Source organism: Laccaria bicolor, genomic scaffold, assembly GCF_000143565.1.
Source record: "Laccaria bicolor S238N-H82 LACBIscaffold_147 genomic scaffold, whole genome shotgun sequence".
Taxonomy (NCBI): domain Eukaryota; kingdom Fungi; phylum Basidiomycota; class Agaricomycetes; order Agaricales; family Hydnangiaceae; genus Laccaria; species Laccaria bicolor.
Genome location: NW_001890006.1, coordinates 1,097 through 15,784, shown reverse-complemented (window position 1 = coordinate 15,784; position 14,688 = coordinate 1,097). Strand labels below are relative to the sequence as shown.

Genomic DNA, 14,688 nt, shown 5'->3' with positions numbered 1-14,688 from the left:
GAACCGGATTCCGTTCCATTCCGTTCCTGTCAGTCCTGCGGAACATTCCGGTGTCAATTCCGGAATGCCCAAATTCCGCCGGAATGGTAAGGCACCGGAATGACAAAAATAGCAGGCCTCCCTGCCAAATTTCATTCCTCCGGAATCCACCGGAATCCGCAGGAATGACCGGATTCCTGCAGGAATTAGGGGGGCACTGATAAGACCTCGGTTGATCCTCAGTTGTATAGTCTCTGCTTTGCTGGGTCTTGTTTGAAACTTCTGAATGCAAAACTAAGGTTTAACTTCTTTGATCTAAAAACATCCTATATTTTGAACAAAAACATACTAGAGCTTAATGACCACCTTGAGAGTGTCAAATATATAGCCTTAGATCATGCAAGCTACTTCTGGGCCAGCTATTTGCAGGAGGATTGTGATAAAATACTATAGCTGAAAGTTTAGGAAGTATTGGAGACATTTCTAATGGTCCATCTTTTACACTGGCTAGAAATTATAAGCTTGATGGGAACTGTAAACCATGCTGCTCAACTACTATTGTTAGCTGCAAATTGGAGCAAGGTGAGTAGCAATATGTATAATTTACTATCATACTGACTTGAAAATAATGTAGGTTCCAAAACCTAGCTTATCAGACTTTGCAAAAGATGCAAATAGATTTGTCATGGAATTTTTGGAACCAATATCTGATGCAGCACCACATATTTATTTGTCAGCACTGCCATTTGCTCCACAGAGTTCAAAGATCTCTTTGCATTTTCTGAAGTTATTTCAGAAGACATTGACTGTGCAGATTGGTCAAAGAGAACATTGGTCAGAGAAATGTTTCCTCAGACTTGTGGGCCATGATGATTATGTTACTTCAGTTGCATTTTCTCCTGATGGCAGGCACATTGTCTCTGGATCTGATGACAAGACAGTGAGAGTGTGGGATGCTCAAACAGGTCAGAGTGTCATGGATCCTCTCAAAGGCCATGATGATTATGTTACTTCAGTTGCATTTTCTCCTGATGGCAGGCACATTGTCTCTGGATCTGAGGACAAGACAGTCAGAGTGTGGGATGCTCAAACAGGTCAGAGTGTCATGGATCCTCTCAAAGGCCATGATGATTGGGTTACTTCAGTTGCATTTTCTTCTGATGGCAGGCACATTGTCTCTGGATCTGACCACAAGACAGTCAGAGTGTGGGATGCTTGTGACTTCTATGATATACCACTGTTAAAGTTCTGCCATTATGATCGAAATTGGATCATGCTCCCAGATAATGCACATCTCCTCTGGCTGCCAGACCAAAATAAATCTGGTTTGTTCTGGCCAAGAACAACTGCTTTGATTGGTGCCATTCCAATCTCACTTCAGTTTAACAACTTTGTTCATGGCATAAACTGGAGCCAGTGTCTTTCTTCATTATGTAATCCCATTTAAGAGGGAATTGGACCTGTTGATTCCATTGTCAAATTAAATTGAACATCACATCTTTTGTGTTATTTCATTTATCAACCTATTTTATTTCCCACTTAGATGTATACCTTCTTTATTTATTATATGACATATAATGAGTCTTCTGAGTGTATGCTTCTTTACTACATTCTTGAATTTAACTGGTTACTTCTATTTTGATGCTCTCAGCAATGTTCGAGCTTGAGTGCTTGGGTTCCCATCATACCCCATTACAATACCCACTGTGCATCTGCACAAGAACAAATTTTAAACCCTATATTCCACCTGCCCATTAATCCATCCCCCATAACATTTCCAAGTCCATATAATGAGAATCATCTCTGAGTCATAATGCATTCAATGTGTTAGGTAACTGGTCAAAATCATATGAACCTTCAGTGCTCTAAGGTCTAGCACAATGTAGCATGGGATGAAGGTAAACCTCACCATTGCAGCAGCAAGAGAGCCACTGCTGAGGAAGGTGGGACCTCAAATATGTTGATCATCAGCTATCAGCCACTCCTTGCTGTAACCCAGGTCTCTAGACAACTAATTTAGAATCCCTTAGATTTTATGGAGGGGGGAGGGTTTTCAAATGGTTTTATCCCTTTTTTTGAATCAATTGATTTATTGTATAAATAATCTTTTATATTGCTAATTGAATATGTTATTCTATTAGTGATATACATTTAGTGTTTAAAAGTCCGGTCTGGTCCACTTTTTTGATGCCCAAGGGCTTTAACCATAACCATAACCAGTCTGCCTTTTCCCCAGGAGTCAAAAGACTGCAGACCATGGTTTTTTGTGGTCTATACACCAGTCTTGGTCTTCTTTGGTTTTACCTGGTTTAAGACCAGTTTTTCGGCCAATATTTTAAAGTTATGAATTGGTAAATTTATTAACGTTTTTTCTAGCTTAAAAAAGAGCCCAATAACGTTAAATTCCATTACAAATTGGTGTTTCTATAAAAAAAAGTCTGGTACATTTACTATTTTTAATGAAATTTTACATTTTCAACTCTATCTTTGTCATTTTTGAACCAATCAATACGTGCTTGAGTGCGTTTTGAAGGGTATTTAGTGGGCTACAAAAAACCGGTCCTAACCAGTCAAGACTGGTTAATTTAGACCAGTCTTTTTCTGGTCTTTACTTCTCAAAAATGAAGAAAAAACTGGACCACAGGTCTGGTCTTTTGTGGTCTTGGTCTGGTCTGGTCTTTTTCCAGTCATGAGACCGGACTTCAAAACACTATGTACATTTAAAAATATCCTGGAGCCCTGAACACAGCAGGTAACGTTTGTCTATGATATATCCTGTGTATTTCTCTGACAGATAACTTGCGGATAACAATAACTGTACCTCGATGTCGAGCCTTCAGCAACCAGAGGCATAATATGAAATGAACGGAAACAATGGGCAAGAGCCTGATCAATATCTGTCTCCTTATCTGTCTCCTTCAACCGACATCCGTCCCTCATCCCATTAGCAGCCATCCAGCTCCATCCATCTCACAACCGCCTCCTCCATTCCCTCAAATTACATATCTTTCTTCTGCGAAACGTACGAGCAAAAGGCTTAGCACTGTCCAAGCTTCCCTCCATCCCCTCATCCGCTCCTCAACATTCAACCTCCAGCTCTTCCTCCATCCCCCCAACGATGGCTCAAAAACTCCCCCTTCCCTATTACAACCTTGGTCCTATATATTTCACCTGTCGCCCACCCCGGGATCCTCAGGCAGACGCCCACTGCGCTTTGGCATTTCCGCAGTTTGTGTTTCTCAGATAGACGGCCAGTTCCCTTTGTTACCTGTCTTTTCACGGGATTGGAATGTCAACGAGCCTTGGACTCATTGGTTGGAAATCATGTGGATGGGATGGAGAGTCGCCACCATGTAGCGGATACTACCACGCAGATGTCTTCGAGCTGGAGTGAATGTACAGTGCGAACGGACTGGAGAAGCTTGCTCGATGTCGAAATTGAATTGGCGCTCCTCGACTATCACCACAATTTGTGGGGAACATGAATGAATGCGGCGTTGGTGAGCGGATTGAGATGGTTAGTGGCACAGGAGATGCAAGAAGACGATCTCGACGGTCTCGCAGAGATCTAAGTCCCCACCAATGGATGTCGACCCTCAAACTCAGTAGATCTTACTTGTCAAGTCTCTCCGGAGCATCACAATCCATGCCAATCCATCTGTCCTTCTCCTCCCACTCAGCTGTCTCATCCGCAATTCCCTATCAGCGCAATTTGACTGCATTTCTTGAATCTTGATCACTGTATCATCGACTCATTTCCATCGTCTCCGGGTACCTCTGCCCTGGTAATACCCACATCCTGTCAGCTGTTTTTCTTAAAGACGCTGGGAGGCACGCTCACAAGAACTTTGACTCTCTCTACATACCCTGTGATCCAGGAATTGACGTCTGTATGCCCCAAGTATGCCCTTTCAAAACCCAAGGAAGTGTCTTCCACCTGTAGCCATGGCTGCGGAAAGGTGTGCATACCCCGCCTCTGAACTGTCTTTCACAACACAATCTATTGTGTAGCAGCTCAGCTCATTTACAGTTGTCATTGAAGGTTCTGATTGGGCTCAGACCTTATCAGTGAACTGCGGTGGGAGGTTGAGTTTTGTCGTGGCCTTCGATGTTCATAAGTGGCGAAGATGTTCAAAAGAGTGCTCACAGGCAAAGGGAGGGTCATGGTCTTCAAATTTTATCAACGTGAGGTCAGACGGCTTTTGATTCATCGGTTGACATCTTATTGTGGAGACTTCCCGAGTATGGCTCTCTTTGTTCCCATCATGGTGGTAGCTAACGAATCTATAGACCTGGTTGTCGATATGCACCTTTGACGGATTTCTGCATGGTTTATGTGCCGTTCACCATGCATATTGGAGGCTTGTCATCGTTGTGAAATACACTGAGAGGCTAATATCGGAGTTGATGGTGCCAAACTTACCGAACTGGTGAGCCCATCGTTGTCATCGTCATTCACGGCCCAACTCACCTTTGAAAGGCACAAGTTGACTTTTGCATCGTCTTTGTTTGTGGGGCCCTATGGGAGAGGATTCGACCACCGCTGAGCGCATCTCCTGATTCATACTTTTTCGAAACACCTCCTACCACAGAAGGTATGTCTTGGGGAAAAAATATCTCTTCAAAGCACTCATACAATCTCCACACAAGTCCCCTCAAACCAGTCTAAACGCTGCGACGTTTGCTATTCATTTCTCATGACCCTCATGAGCTAGCAGGCCCGGATTCGTTGAATCCATATTTAACCATATTGGATGCCAATAAACGCGACAGACCTGGACAAAGACTCTGACTCTGAAAGAACCCTTTCAGCCCCACCAAAAGAAACCTGCATGCACCTCAGCTGTGTATTCAACCTCTCCCTCCCTCTCGCCCTTGCCGCTCTCTACCCCTACCTCTAAAACACCACAAACTAGGCAAAAGTCAACAAATCATCACCAAACCTCCTCAACAACCCACCAACCACCACAAAAAACATAGTACCCTCTGACAAGAAACGATCATAATGTCCTTCCTTACTAGCATCCGCAGCAGAACTCATCAAATCTTCAACCCAATCAACTTACATGGTTGTGTGCAAAACCACTTGAAGCTGAAAGGAGCAAAATTCGACATTGCAAACGACATGAACATCCCCTCCCCATTCAAGTCGCTCCCCGTCTTTGACCCCAGCCCCCTAGGAGCCATGGCCCACCCGCCCTGTGCCGTAATCATCAAAATATGACAGGGCCCAATTACTACTAGGACAACTTTTTGACAAGGAACGAACAGTGTTCGGATGGCAACTCGAAGACGCCATTAGGCTGGGAACCCATTGGTGGCGGGAAGACGATGGAATGTGTGGGCAAAAGTAGTGGATGACCAGTACAGGGGTCATGTTCTGAAGAATTGAAAGAGTTGCTAAGCGCAAAAAAGCTTTTTTCACTGCCTGGCATTATGATTCGCCGTGAATCCCGCCCTTCACCTTGTTTATGAGCTGGCCCGCGCCGTGCACGAGAACTCAGCTTTTTCAGTTGTTCAACTGTGTATTTATCTTTCGTATATGAGATTGAATGAAGCTGATGCATTCCGGAGCCTGCGGGCCAATGAGGTTAGACCCAGTGGCAACCTTTATTGGGTGATGTTGCACCGTAACAAAAGGACAAATGTTTTCGTCCATGACAACTTGGAGCATTTTGACAACATGACGTCCATGTGCAATTGCGAAATCTCGCTGAAAACCCTTAAAATTGATGGTGAATATGTGCAGGCATGTCTTGCACATATATATCACACATGCCCCAGTATTCTAACCTCAAGCAGACGAAAAGGAAGGTATAGTACTGCACTGACTCCAAAGGCAACCTCAAATCTGATATCCCCCGTCGTTTTGGCGATTGGGCCTGTGAACCTAGTCCTGTTTTCTTCGCGCCCCAAAAACTGCGTCAGGAAATGTTTATGTAATCTTCGGACTTTGAAACCCTGGCGCGTCAACAACACGTCAACAACTGCACGCTCCCTCTTAGCTTTTTATGTGTTTGCAGCACCGCTGTCCTCCCTTCCTATCCAAATTCAAGTTTTTATTATTCGAAACATCAATTATTATGGAAAACAACATCAGAAATATCTGAACTTACAAGAAAACACCCTGGTTGAGGTCCTGGAAGCTCCACATTATGTTGCACAGTTTCTGCCACCTACCTCAATTTCCCTCCTTCTTTCACATCCGAGTGAGCTAGGGGAACCGTCATCTCCTGAGCTGTTTTTGCCTCTGCTCAGCTCTCCTTTCAATGAGCTTCGTTGTCCAAGTGGAACCTCGAGTCAACCATGACTGGTACAAGGTCCACCAGACAAAGCGCAAAACTCGCATCAAAATTTGATCGGATGGAGCAACTGCTCAAGGACTCTGGCTTTGACTCTGTCAGTGAATTGCTGAAGATCTTGTTTTACAACCTGAGCCGCGTCTCTGGACAGCCTGATCCAAGAGGTGTATGTCATGCCAAGTCCGTTGCTCGGTTTCTACAAGGGCGGAACAAGGTCAGTCTCTTGTCTATAAGCACAAGCACAGTGCACCAGCGCCGAGCTCACCACATGCTCCATTCTCACCATCAGTCTCTCCTGCTGACATCTTTTACACACGTCCTTCTTTATTCACTTGGGCGTGTTCATCTCTGAGCTTCGACAAACAGACGGCGTCCAATGGATAGTGTCAATCTCATCACTTGGGAAGCTTTGGAGAGGTTTAGTATTGCGGACCTAGTGGAGAAATACAAAAGTCGCGCACCTGTTGCTTGGCATCTCACGAAATGTATGGCTGCCTCTCGCAAGACTGGTGCTGTGGTGGTGGTAAAGAAGCAACGGCCACATTCGATTGTATGTAATTTTATGGAGCCTACTAAATCTCGACCTCAATTACCTCCATGATGCCAATTGGCCTTGGACGGGTGGGCAGATTGGCAGGATATGACTCAGGGTGGACTCGGGGTGTTAATTGTACTCTGAAAGACTGAGACATAGAATACAAAAGGCTGCCAACTTCCCATCTCCAGTTGCAGTGCAGCAGAGAACATCCTGTCCATCAAGGATAGCTGAAACGAGGTTGAGCTGAATCGTATGCAGCCTGCTCAGCGTCCACAGTGGTATAGTCTTTTTTACAATGGTGTTGATGGTTTGTAGCCCTAGAGGGTCCTGCCAGCAGGGTTTGGTCATAATTTAGTGTTCACCAGGTGTTTGAAGTAATTCAGAAAGCCAAAAAATCAATGTTCAGGATGTATAATGGTCAAAATCGCGTCAGGGTGTGAAGGGAGCAGACCAATATCGACGCAACGAGGTCAGACTGCGATTTCAGAGTCCGAAGATTACATAAACATTTCCTGATGCAGTTTTTGGGGCACGACAAACAACAGACTTCATATATCGTGAACCAAGGTACAGCTTCACATATATCAAAGTCTGTCTAGGAGAGACTACTGTGAACCACACCTGGCTCATACAAGGTATAACAAGTCCGAACGAAGCTATCCCAGCAACAAGAGCAGCGATGCCTGAAGGCAACCTTCTTGGTACGTCCCAGTCATCAAGGTCATATTCCGCAGGGTCATTGTGTCGGATCACAAGAAGCTCCAGAATGATAATAGCGATGAACACACTGGCCCAGTACCCGATCAGCCCAAGGAAGTTGGTGATCGTGTCATAGAACCTGTGCGCTCCTACGATCGATATTGGTATCACTCTGAGAAGAGAATGTAAGTTTCTGTGAAGAAGGTGATTGGAAGCACTTACATTGCTGTAGCAACTAGCGAGAATACATATCGAGGAACTACAACCAGGGGAGGAATAAAGATCTGGATGTTCAGCGATATTGAGTAAAATGTTGCTGCGATGTTGCCTGCCACTGAAAGACTCAGCAGCACTGCGAGGAACTTTCCGAATCCTCCGGTGGGGCGGACCATGGCCTCCAAGAGGCCGCCAATGTTTCCGCCTGCATATCCTTGTTCCCAAGCTGGGATAGAAGGAGCTGCAACAAGGGGGTCCTAGGATTCAAAAAAAATACCTGGGGTCGATTTTTTTTTTTAGCAGTCACCAGCTTGACCTACCTACCTACGTAATCAGGCACATGTCTATATATGGTAATATGACATCATTCACATGATCATTATCTCCCTTCACAATTCACTGACCCAAAATGTTACAAACGAAATGTAGGTGATTTCTATATATTAACAGTGATAGTATGCACAATACCCCAGTCCTTGATGTCTGTGATCTGGCCTTTGTAGTTTTACCTGACCTTTAGCAAGGTGCCTTGAAATTGACATTATACTGCATTATTTTACCAATTCACATGACTTTGTCACATTTTCACAAAATCTTAGAAGATCAGAAAAATAGAGAAAAAATATTTCCGAGGTCAGAAAAAATGGGTATGGTGCATGATCAATGTGTGATAGCTGAATGAATCAAAATGGTACAGCACAATGCTTACATATAGCTGAATACAGCTGATGCACAACTCTGGGAGCATTTTAGAGGCTGAAAATGACCCCCAGTGGCCCTCCTAAGACCATTTTATAGAGGGTTCCAATTTTTTTTTTTCTCCCCCAGCGGCTGACCTACCTACCCAACCCTTGGTCGGAGTTTGGAATCCTAAGACCCCCTTGAGCTGCAATAACTACTGCAGCACCAAGGCACTGAAGGGTGACCTGTGGGGGATGATTGAGCATAAGCAAACGAAGACACACAATGGTAACGCACAATAGGTAATAAGAGCCCCGCAAAAGAGTACCCAAATATCCTCCACCTAACGATATGTCAGTGTAGCTCAAATAACATGCAATCACGGCAATAGCTTACCCAGAGACATCCGGCTGATAGTAAGTCGTAAAATGGGAGCTTAGGCTCGAGAATGTGATGGCAAAGCCAGCAAGGGTGCCCGCGAAACCAAGGACACCAGCTGCCGTTGCAGGTTCCGCAAGTGGAGGATTAGACAAATGTTTGCCTCCCACTCCAAGGGCAATAATGAATGTGATCAGTACTGGGACCCATGACACTTTCTCATACCTAATTGACATTAGAATTCATAGGCAAAGAATGAGCTTGGGCTTACCAGTTCAAAACTTCGTATCCACAGAATGACACCAGCAGTGAGATGATAGCAATGATGACGATGCCCACTCTAAGTTTGATAAAGCATCAGATGCTATAACTTCTGACCTGACAGGGAAGACAAAGGTGCTCATGTCCAGTTAAGGTTCCCGTTCCCCATGCTTGCGAGAGCCTGCCCACCAAGAATGCAGTTGAGGATAGAGAACCCACACATGTTCACAAGATTGAGGATGCAGGGTATGATGATTCCATAGTATCTGTCATTGATGGTCAGGAAATGGTGAATTAATGCTGCAGCCCAAGCCCACATACCCAAACAAATATCGTGATATGACCATCTGCCGCATCCCAAGTTTAGGACCCCATGTCGCTCTTAACTGTCACGTGAGCCTCCAAATGCCAGGAGTAGACGAATGACATACAAGTAGGCGGGCGGCACACAACATATGATGTTGAAAAACAAGATGGTCAGACACGAGTCACATAGTCCAAGCCCGAAGATAGCAGGGCCCAACGTTCCAGCGGAGAACCTAGCCATCACTCTGTCAAAACTCCGTTACCATACGCAATGAATGACTCACGTAAGGATATTGACATTCCACGAAAACCAGAGGAAAAAGATTTGCTGAACTGGGTATCTGTGCGTTCCTCCACCGGCACTGGTTGAATCCCTACAACCAAACTTCATACTCCAAAGGAAAGACGTGCAATAAAGACATACCCCGCGATTCCACCCCATACGATAAGAGTTTTCTAGTCCAGCGGTCCGTGTACAGAGGAGAAGTATTGCTTGGCAGCGACGCTATCGCCGTCACAGGCTGCCATGTACCACCTTCTTTTTCCATGTCTTCCTTCTCGTCGAGGGACATGACGATGGGGGATGGGGAGAATGGTGTAGGAGTGGAGCATGCGATATGACTCGAGCGATAAATAGGGTAGCATATAGATTTTTTCACTTTTTATTTAGATTTAATCTAGATACGGTATGGAGGAACGTTCCTCGTAAGTAACATGCTCTAAGTTCTGGGAGATCAGAGTTGGGCTATGGCAGCGTCTACCCTCTCAAGACCCATCTGAAGAGACACGAGGGGCATTATAGCATGCATATGACCTGAGATGAGCATTCAGACGGGTTCAAGAATCTGTTTCGGCCGACGTACTTCCAGAAACAGACGGATGGCTCATCCACTTTGCCAAGATCGAACGCAATGGTTCTAAAAGACTACTCTCTACACTTGATAAGACATCTTTATCATGTACGCCCGTCTGAACAAGAATCATACTTTCAGCATGCATCGAGAGAGGAAGCAGAGACAATGAACCAGATTCTGGTGATCGTGCTGGAGAAGGATGTAATAGAGTGCCAAGCATTCTACCAACCGTTGAGGTTCACTTGATTCTTGGAAGCTACTCAGTGAAAGTTCCTTGCTCCCACTAAACAAATCCGGAGGACTGGGCCTAAAAAGAATCGGGCCAAAGACACGCAGGAAGAGTGGGGATGCGAAAGGGTTTGGTTTCGTGGAGGAGATTGACTCTATGATTGCTTCTTTAACGAGACCCACGGCTGCAATGCGCATCTGCGGGAGCTGCGAATCCCCAGTAAGATCTGTGAGGAGCTGAATCCTTAAATCGGGTTGGGTGAGTGTGAGGAGAGAGGAGATGATTCGGAATGCTTGATGTCTGACGAGTGGGTCAGGGTGGGCGCTGGCGAGGGTAGGTAGGATAGTAGCCGACTTGGGTGTTATTGGGTTGCCGCTCGACAAGGAGACTGCTGTTCCAAGCAGTGATCAAGGATGTTGTGGACTCGTGTCATTCGGATACGATGTACATCCTCAAGTTGTGTCGCCCTGCATGCGGACTTGCAAGCATTGTAGATTTTTCAGCCAATCTCTGCCAATTGTAGCCCATCATATAGCCATGTACTTGAGGAACAGAGTCGATTTTTAACTAGCATGATATCCATCAAATGCCCATCACAAGCAAACATCAACGCCATCCGCCTTTCTTCAAAAACTCATGAAACCAGTCAAAAACTCTTTTCAAAGCCCCTTGAAAACCCCATTGAGTGACTATCAGTTGACAAACTCACAGTAAAACCTGTCAATAAGTACTAAGTGGAGAACAATTTCAACACCCACGGACCAGAGGACACCTAGCGGTATAGTGCGAGGCGCCTGTCCAGAAACTCGCCAAAAACTCGCAGATTCGTTGGTAGCTGAAGAGAGGATGGAGCATCTTGGTTTCATTAGGGAGCTGGTGAGTACTTACTTGGCATATCAACGACATGACATATGTCCTGATTCTGTCTAGTTGTTCATCCCTTTGGCCATACGTCATGAGGCCAAATTCTACACCAACGCGCAATGAAAACGACACATACGATCTTAGTCCCTCCTCCGCCTCTGACCCCAGCACCTTAGAAGCCAACCCACCTGCGCCGTACAACTTTCAAACGAGCAACAAACAGTGTTCGGACGGCAACTCAAACACGCTGTTAGGCTAGGGAACCCACTGGTGATATGTACTCATGAAGGGAAGGGGCGATACGTGGTGGATTTCGAGGGGAGGTCCGAAAGAGTTCAAGCTAGCCAAGGTATGTTCCATTCCATTTGCTATCCTTTTCCCAGTTCTTACAAATCCAGACCAACATTGCAGATTCATGTACCCTTATCCTCCGATATGCTGGAGTTCGCAGCGTTACGATGGAGGTGAGGGATAGTGCGCGGGGGGTATGGAGGTCTTGGCTTGGGTGCATTTGAAGAAAGATCAAGCTGCGCGTCATTGCCGAACACACCCTGCCTTTGCGTCCCAGCGGCCACTTTCGCATTCTTTTCCGTCTGGAGAACTTCCTCCTACTCCCACTCCCAACCCATACACTGTCGCATAGGCCTCCCTTCAAGGTCTTGCATTGCAGCAGAATGTGTTCGAGACGACCAGTCTTCGGTGTCCCCTCTCTTTGGCCGAGGAAGATCTCAAAGTCTACCAACGTGTACTTGCAGGGCGCGGATTTGAAGACAGACATCGCGAATGGAGTCAAAGAATCCTGATCCTGTCCTTCTGGTATGCTCCTCATCGATGACCTCTCCCATGATGCTCAATCCAAATGCAGCTCTTCCACAGTTGACTTGATATGGGAGGAGGGTGGCTTCCGCCATGTCACGGCTGTACTTCAAGTTGGGGGAAGCAGGACAGCAAGGTGGTCGTTATGCGCCTGGGAATGGGGATGAAGATGGAATTGATTATGTTCAAGTTGTTCATCTTTTGGCTGAACATACCACTGCATCTCCTCGCGAACTGTCTTCTTCCGGTAAGTCCTCAATTCTTCTTAATTTTCTATGTGAGAACTAAGTGACCGCTTTGTTAGATATGGGACATCATACTAAGAATTCAATTCCTCCATCAGAATAAGTGTTACAAGGGGATCTCAAGACGTAAGACCTTTTTCATTAGAATTTAATAGTCGTTCAACATTTACTGATAATTCTTAGATTTTCACCTTTCTCACATCTACCCCGACGGTATCACGATTCTGAGGAAGGCCGGTTTCCTCGTAGCCATACCTCTAAGGCATGGATCCCTCCTTTTTCCAGGATGACTTGGCTTCTTCTTCAACCTTATACCACAGCATGCGCACAGGCAGGGAGATGGAATGTGTTGAAGTGTTGGTGTCACGGAGGGCCTGGGGTGGCAGATGCAAGCTCTCAGCCCCAGTTGCATGAGCTTGAATGATGTCCTTTGGAAACCAAGGGTGACATTTTGGGAGTGGGCAGACCGTCGCCATGTGACAGACACTTGTCATGCTCGATCCGCTCTCGAACGACCAGCTCCAATCTTTCATAGATGTTTCCAGGGATGCGGCTTTTTCTCTCCTTTTCCCTTCCAGACGGCAAAGGAGGATGCAAAGCACTCGTATTTTCGCACTGCTGCTGTTGTATGGACGACCACACAGCTGACACCCGGTCATGGCGTCCAGAAATCCTTTCTCCTGCACTCGAGATCAAGGTCTTTACCTTCCCCGGTATAATCCATATGGAATCCATGTGGAATCCATGGAATCCATGGAATCAATGTTGACTGAGGACACAGCCAGTTTCTGATTCCCTGGACATCATGGATTCCATATGGAATGATGCTGGAATGGTCATGGAATGATTAATTCCATATGGACTCCAACACCATTCCATATGGAATGCAGGCATATCCACATGGATTCCATATGGATTCCATGGATTCCATATGGATTCCATGGAAGGAATTAATGACTATTATACCATTAGAATACAGTGTCCTTACTATATTTAAGTAAAATAGTTTTTTTTACATCTCGAAGAATTGAACTCTCGACCTTGTGAATGTAAGTAGCGCTCAAGCCGACTGAGCCATGAAGTGGTGTTGCACAATCCTTGGTAAGTGTGATGACCAGTGACATGCCGTGACATAGCGTCACAGGGCCAATTTCTTGAGACATGGACTTTGTACCTTCCACAACACCAATTCAATATATTTTTTGCACTGGGTTTGAGGGAATGATGTGATTGAATCCACTGAGAGAGTTTTCCATGTAGAAATTTTATTTATTGCTCCAAAAATGCGAAATCAGCTTGTTTTCCCTGCCAAATTTGGCACTCTGGAGAGATTGGACTATAGCTTTCCAACCACAACACGTATGAGCATGGTTTGTAGGAGGATATTACTTAGAATTTGAATTCTAATCAATCTACGGATTCAGAAAGGTGCCTGTTTTGGCCACTGCTTATAGATGGCCCATATCTATGCAATTCTGGCGCATTTTTTTTCTTGTAAATCGGTGGAGAATTGACTGAGCTACATCATTTACAAGTTTGAGCTGTCGGGAAAAGCATCACCAGTCCCAATTTTGCCTACTCGAGCTATCAGCTTCACAATGAATAGGATTTTGGCTTAGAATTGCAGAGACTAAATAACCGATTAATATGTGGCTTCAATCCTACGGGTCCAGAATTTTAATTACTACCTCATAACTATGTTAAAGTGCCCATTCTTAGGGGTGATCTCGACATAGGGGCCACAAATAAAAATTCTGAATCCGTAGATTGATTAGAATTCAAATTCTAAGTAATATCCTCCTACAAACCATGCTCATACGTGTTGTGGTTGGAAAGCTATAGTCCAATCTCTCCAGAGTGCCAAATTTGGCAGGGAAAACAAGCTGATTTCGCATTTTTGGAGCAATAAATAAAATTTCTACATGGAAAACTCTCTCAGTGGATTCAATCACATCATTCCCTCAAACCCAGTGCAAAAAATATATTGAATTGGTGTTGTGGAAGGTACAAAGTCCATGTCTCAAGAAATTGGCCCTGTGACGCTATGTCACGGCATGTCACTGGTCATCACACTTACCAAGGATTGTGCAACACCACAGAAGGCATTATGATATGAGAAACTAAAGGTATATACAGTCATCCACCTGCTAATGATACACCCAAAATGAGAAATTAGTTTCAACAGATTTGAGCACATCCTTTCCCTACAAAAACTACATGAAAATCTCAGATAAATGCCCTTCTATGACCATACCAAATTTCAGAATGTTTGACCCACATTTCACAGAGAAAAACTAAGATTATAGGTGTATCATTGAGG

General features: G+C 45.0%; 6 protein-coding genes and 1 pseudogene across 7 annotated transcripts; 4 read left to right on the top strand and 3 right to left on the bottom strand.

Moving 5' to 3' along the window:
• Window positions 1-465: 465 nt before the first annotated feature.
• LACBIDRAFT_298368 (uncharacterized protein) lies at window positions 466-1,426 on the top strand (the record flags this gene model as incomplete). Its single annotated transcript, XM_001890665.1, has 2 exons — window positions 466-561; window positions 614-1,426. 2 exons carry the CDS (start codon window positions 466-468, stop codon window positions 1,424-1,426), a joined length of 909 nt encoding a protein of 302 aa, XP_001890700.1.
• Window positions 1,427-3,460: 2,034 nt separating this feature from the next.
• LACBIDRAFT_298367 (uncharacterized protein) lies at window positions 3,461-3,715 on the top strand (the record flags this gene model as incomplete). Its single annotated transcript, XM_001890664.1, has 1 exon — window positions 3,461-3,715. One exon carries the CDS (start codon window positions 3,461-3,463, stop codon window positions 3,713-3,715), a length of 255 nt encoding a protein of 84 aa, XP_001890699.1.
• LACBIDRAFT_335774 (uncharacterized protein) lies at window positions 3,716-5,356 on the bottom strand (the record flags this gene model as incomplete). Its single annotated transcript, XM_001890661.1, has 8 exons — window positions 3,716-3,761; window positions 3,846-3,928; window positions 4,403-4,406; window positions 4,451-4,580; window positions 4,755-4,773; window positions 4,818-4,891; window positions 5,046-5,178; window positions 5,249-5,356. The coding sequence occupies 8 exons, from the start codon at window positions 5,354-5,356 to the stop codon at window positions 3,716-3,718; spliced, it is 597 nt and encodes a 198-aa protein (XP_001890696.1).
• A 401-nt stretch (window positions 5,357-5,757) lies between these two features.
• LACBIDRAFT_157509 lies at window positions 5,758-9,735 on the bottom strand (annotated as a pseudogene; the record flags this gene model as incomplete). The annotated part of the gene is made up of 11 exons: window positions 5,758-5,869; window positions 7,436-7,690; window positions 7,741-7,991; window positions 8,631-8,660; window positions 8,713-8,758; window positions 8,812-9,018; window positions 9,065-9,131; window positions 9,186-9,320; window positions 9,376-9,435; window positions 9,486-9,593; window positions 9,645-9,735. Coding segments are annotated over 11 exons (1,362 nt in total), but the record flags the coding sequence as incomplete, so codon positions are not given.
• Window positions 9,736-10,094: 359 nt separating this feature from the next.
• Window positions 10,095-11,001, bottom strand: LACBIDRAFT_298363 (uncharacterized protein; the record flags this gene model as incomplete). The annotated part of the gene is made up of 4 exons (XM_001890660.1): window positions 10,892-11,001; window positions 10,386-10,818; window positions 10,224-10,329; window positions 10,095-10,174 (listed from the first exon to the last, which is right to left on the bottom strand). Exons 1-4 carry the CDS (start codon window positions 10,972-10,974, stop codon window positions 10,095-10,097), a joined length of 702 nt encoding a protein of 233 aa, XP_001890695.1. The 5' UTR covers window positions 10,975-11,001.
• A 397-nt stretch (window positions 11,002-11,398) lies between these two features.
• LACBIDRAFT_298362 (uncharacterized protein) lies at window positions 11,399-11,566 on the top strand (the record flags this gene model as incomplete). The annotated part of the gene is made up of 1 exon (XM_001890663.1): window positions 11,399-11,566. One exon carries the CDS (start codon window positions 11,399-11,401, stop codon window positions 11,564-11,566), a length of 168 nt encoding a protein of 55 aa, XP_001890698.1.
• Window positions 11,567-12,216: 650 nt separating this feature from the next.
• Window positions 12,217-12,471, top strand: LACBIDRAFT_298361 (uncharacterized protein; the record flags this gene model as incomplete). The annotated part of the gene is made up of 2 exons (XM_001890662.1): window positions 12,217-12,370; window positions 12,428-12,471. The coding sequence occupies 2 exons, from the start codon at window positions 12,217-12,219 to the stop codon at window positions 12,469-12,471; spliced, it is 198 nt and encodes a 65-aa protein (XP_001890697.1).
• Window positions 12,472-14,688: the final 2,217 nt, after the last annotated feature.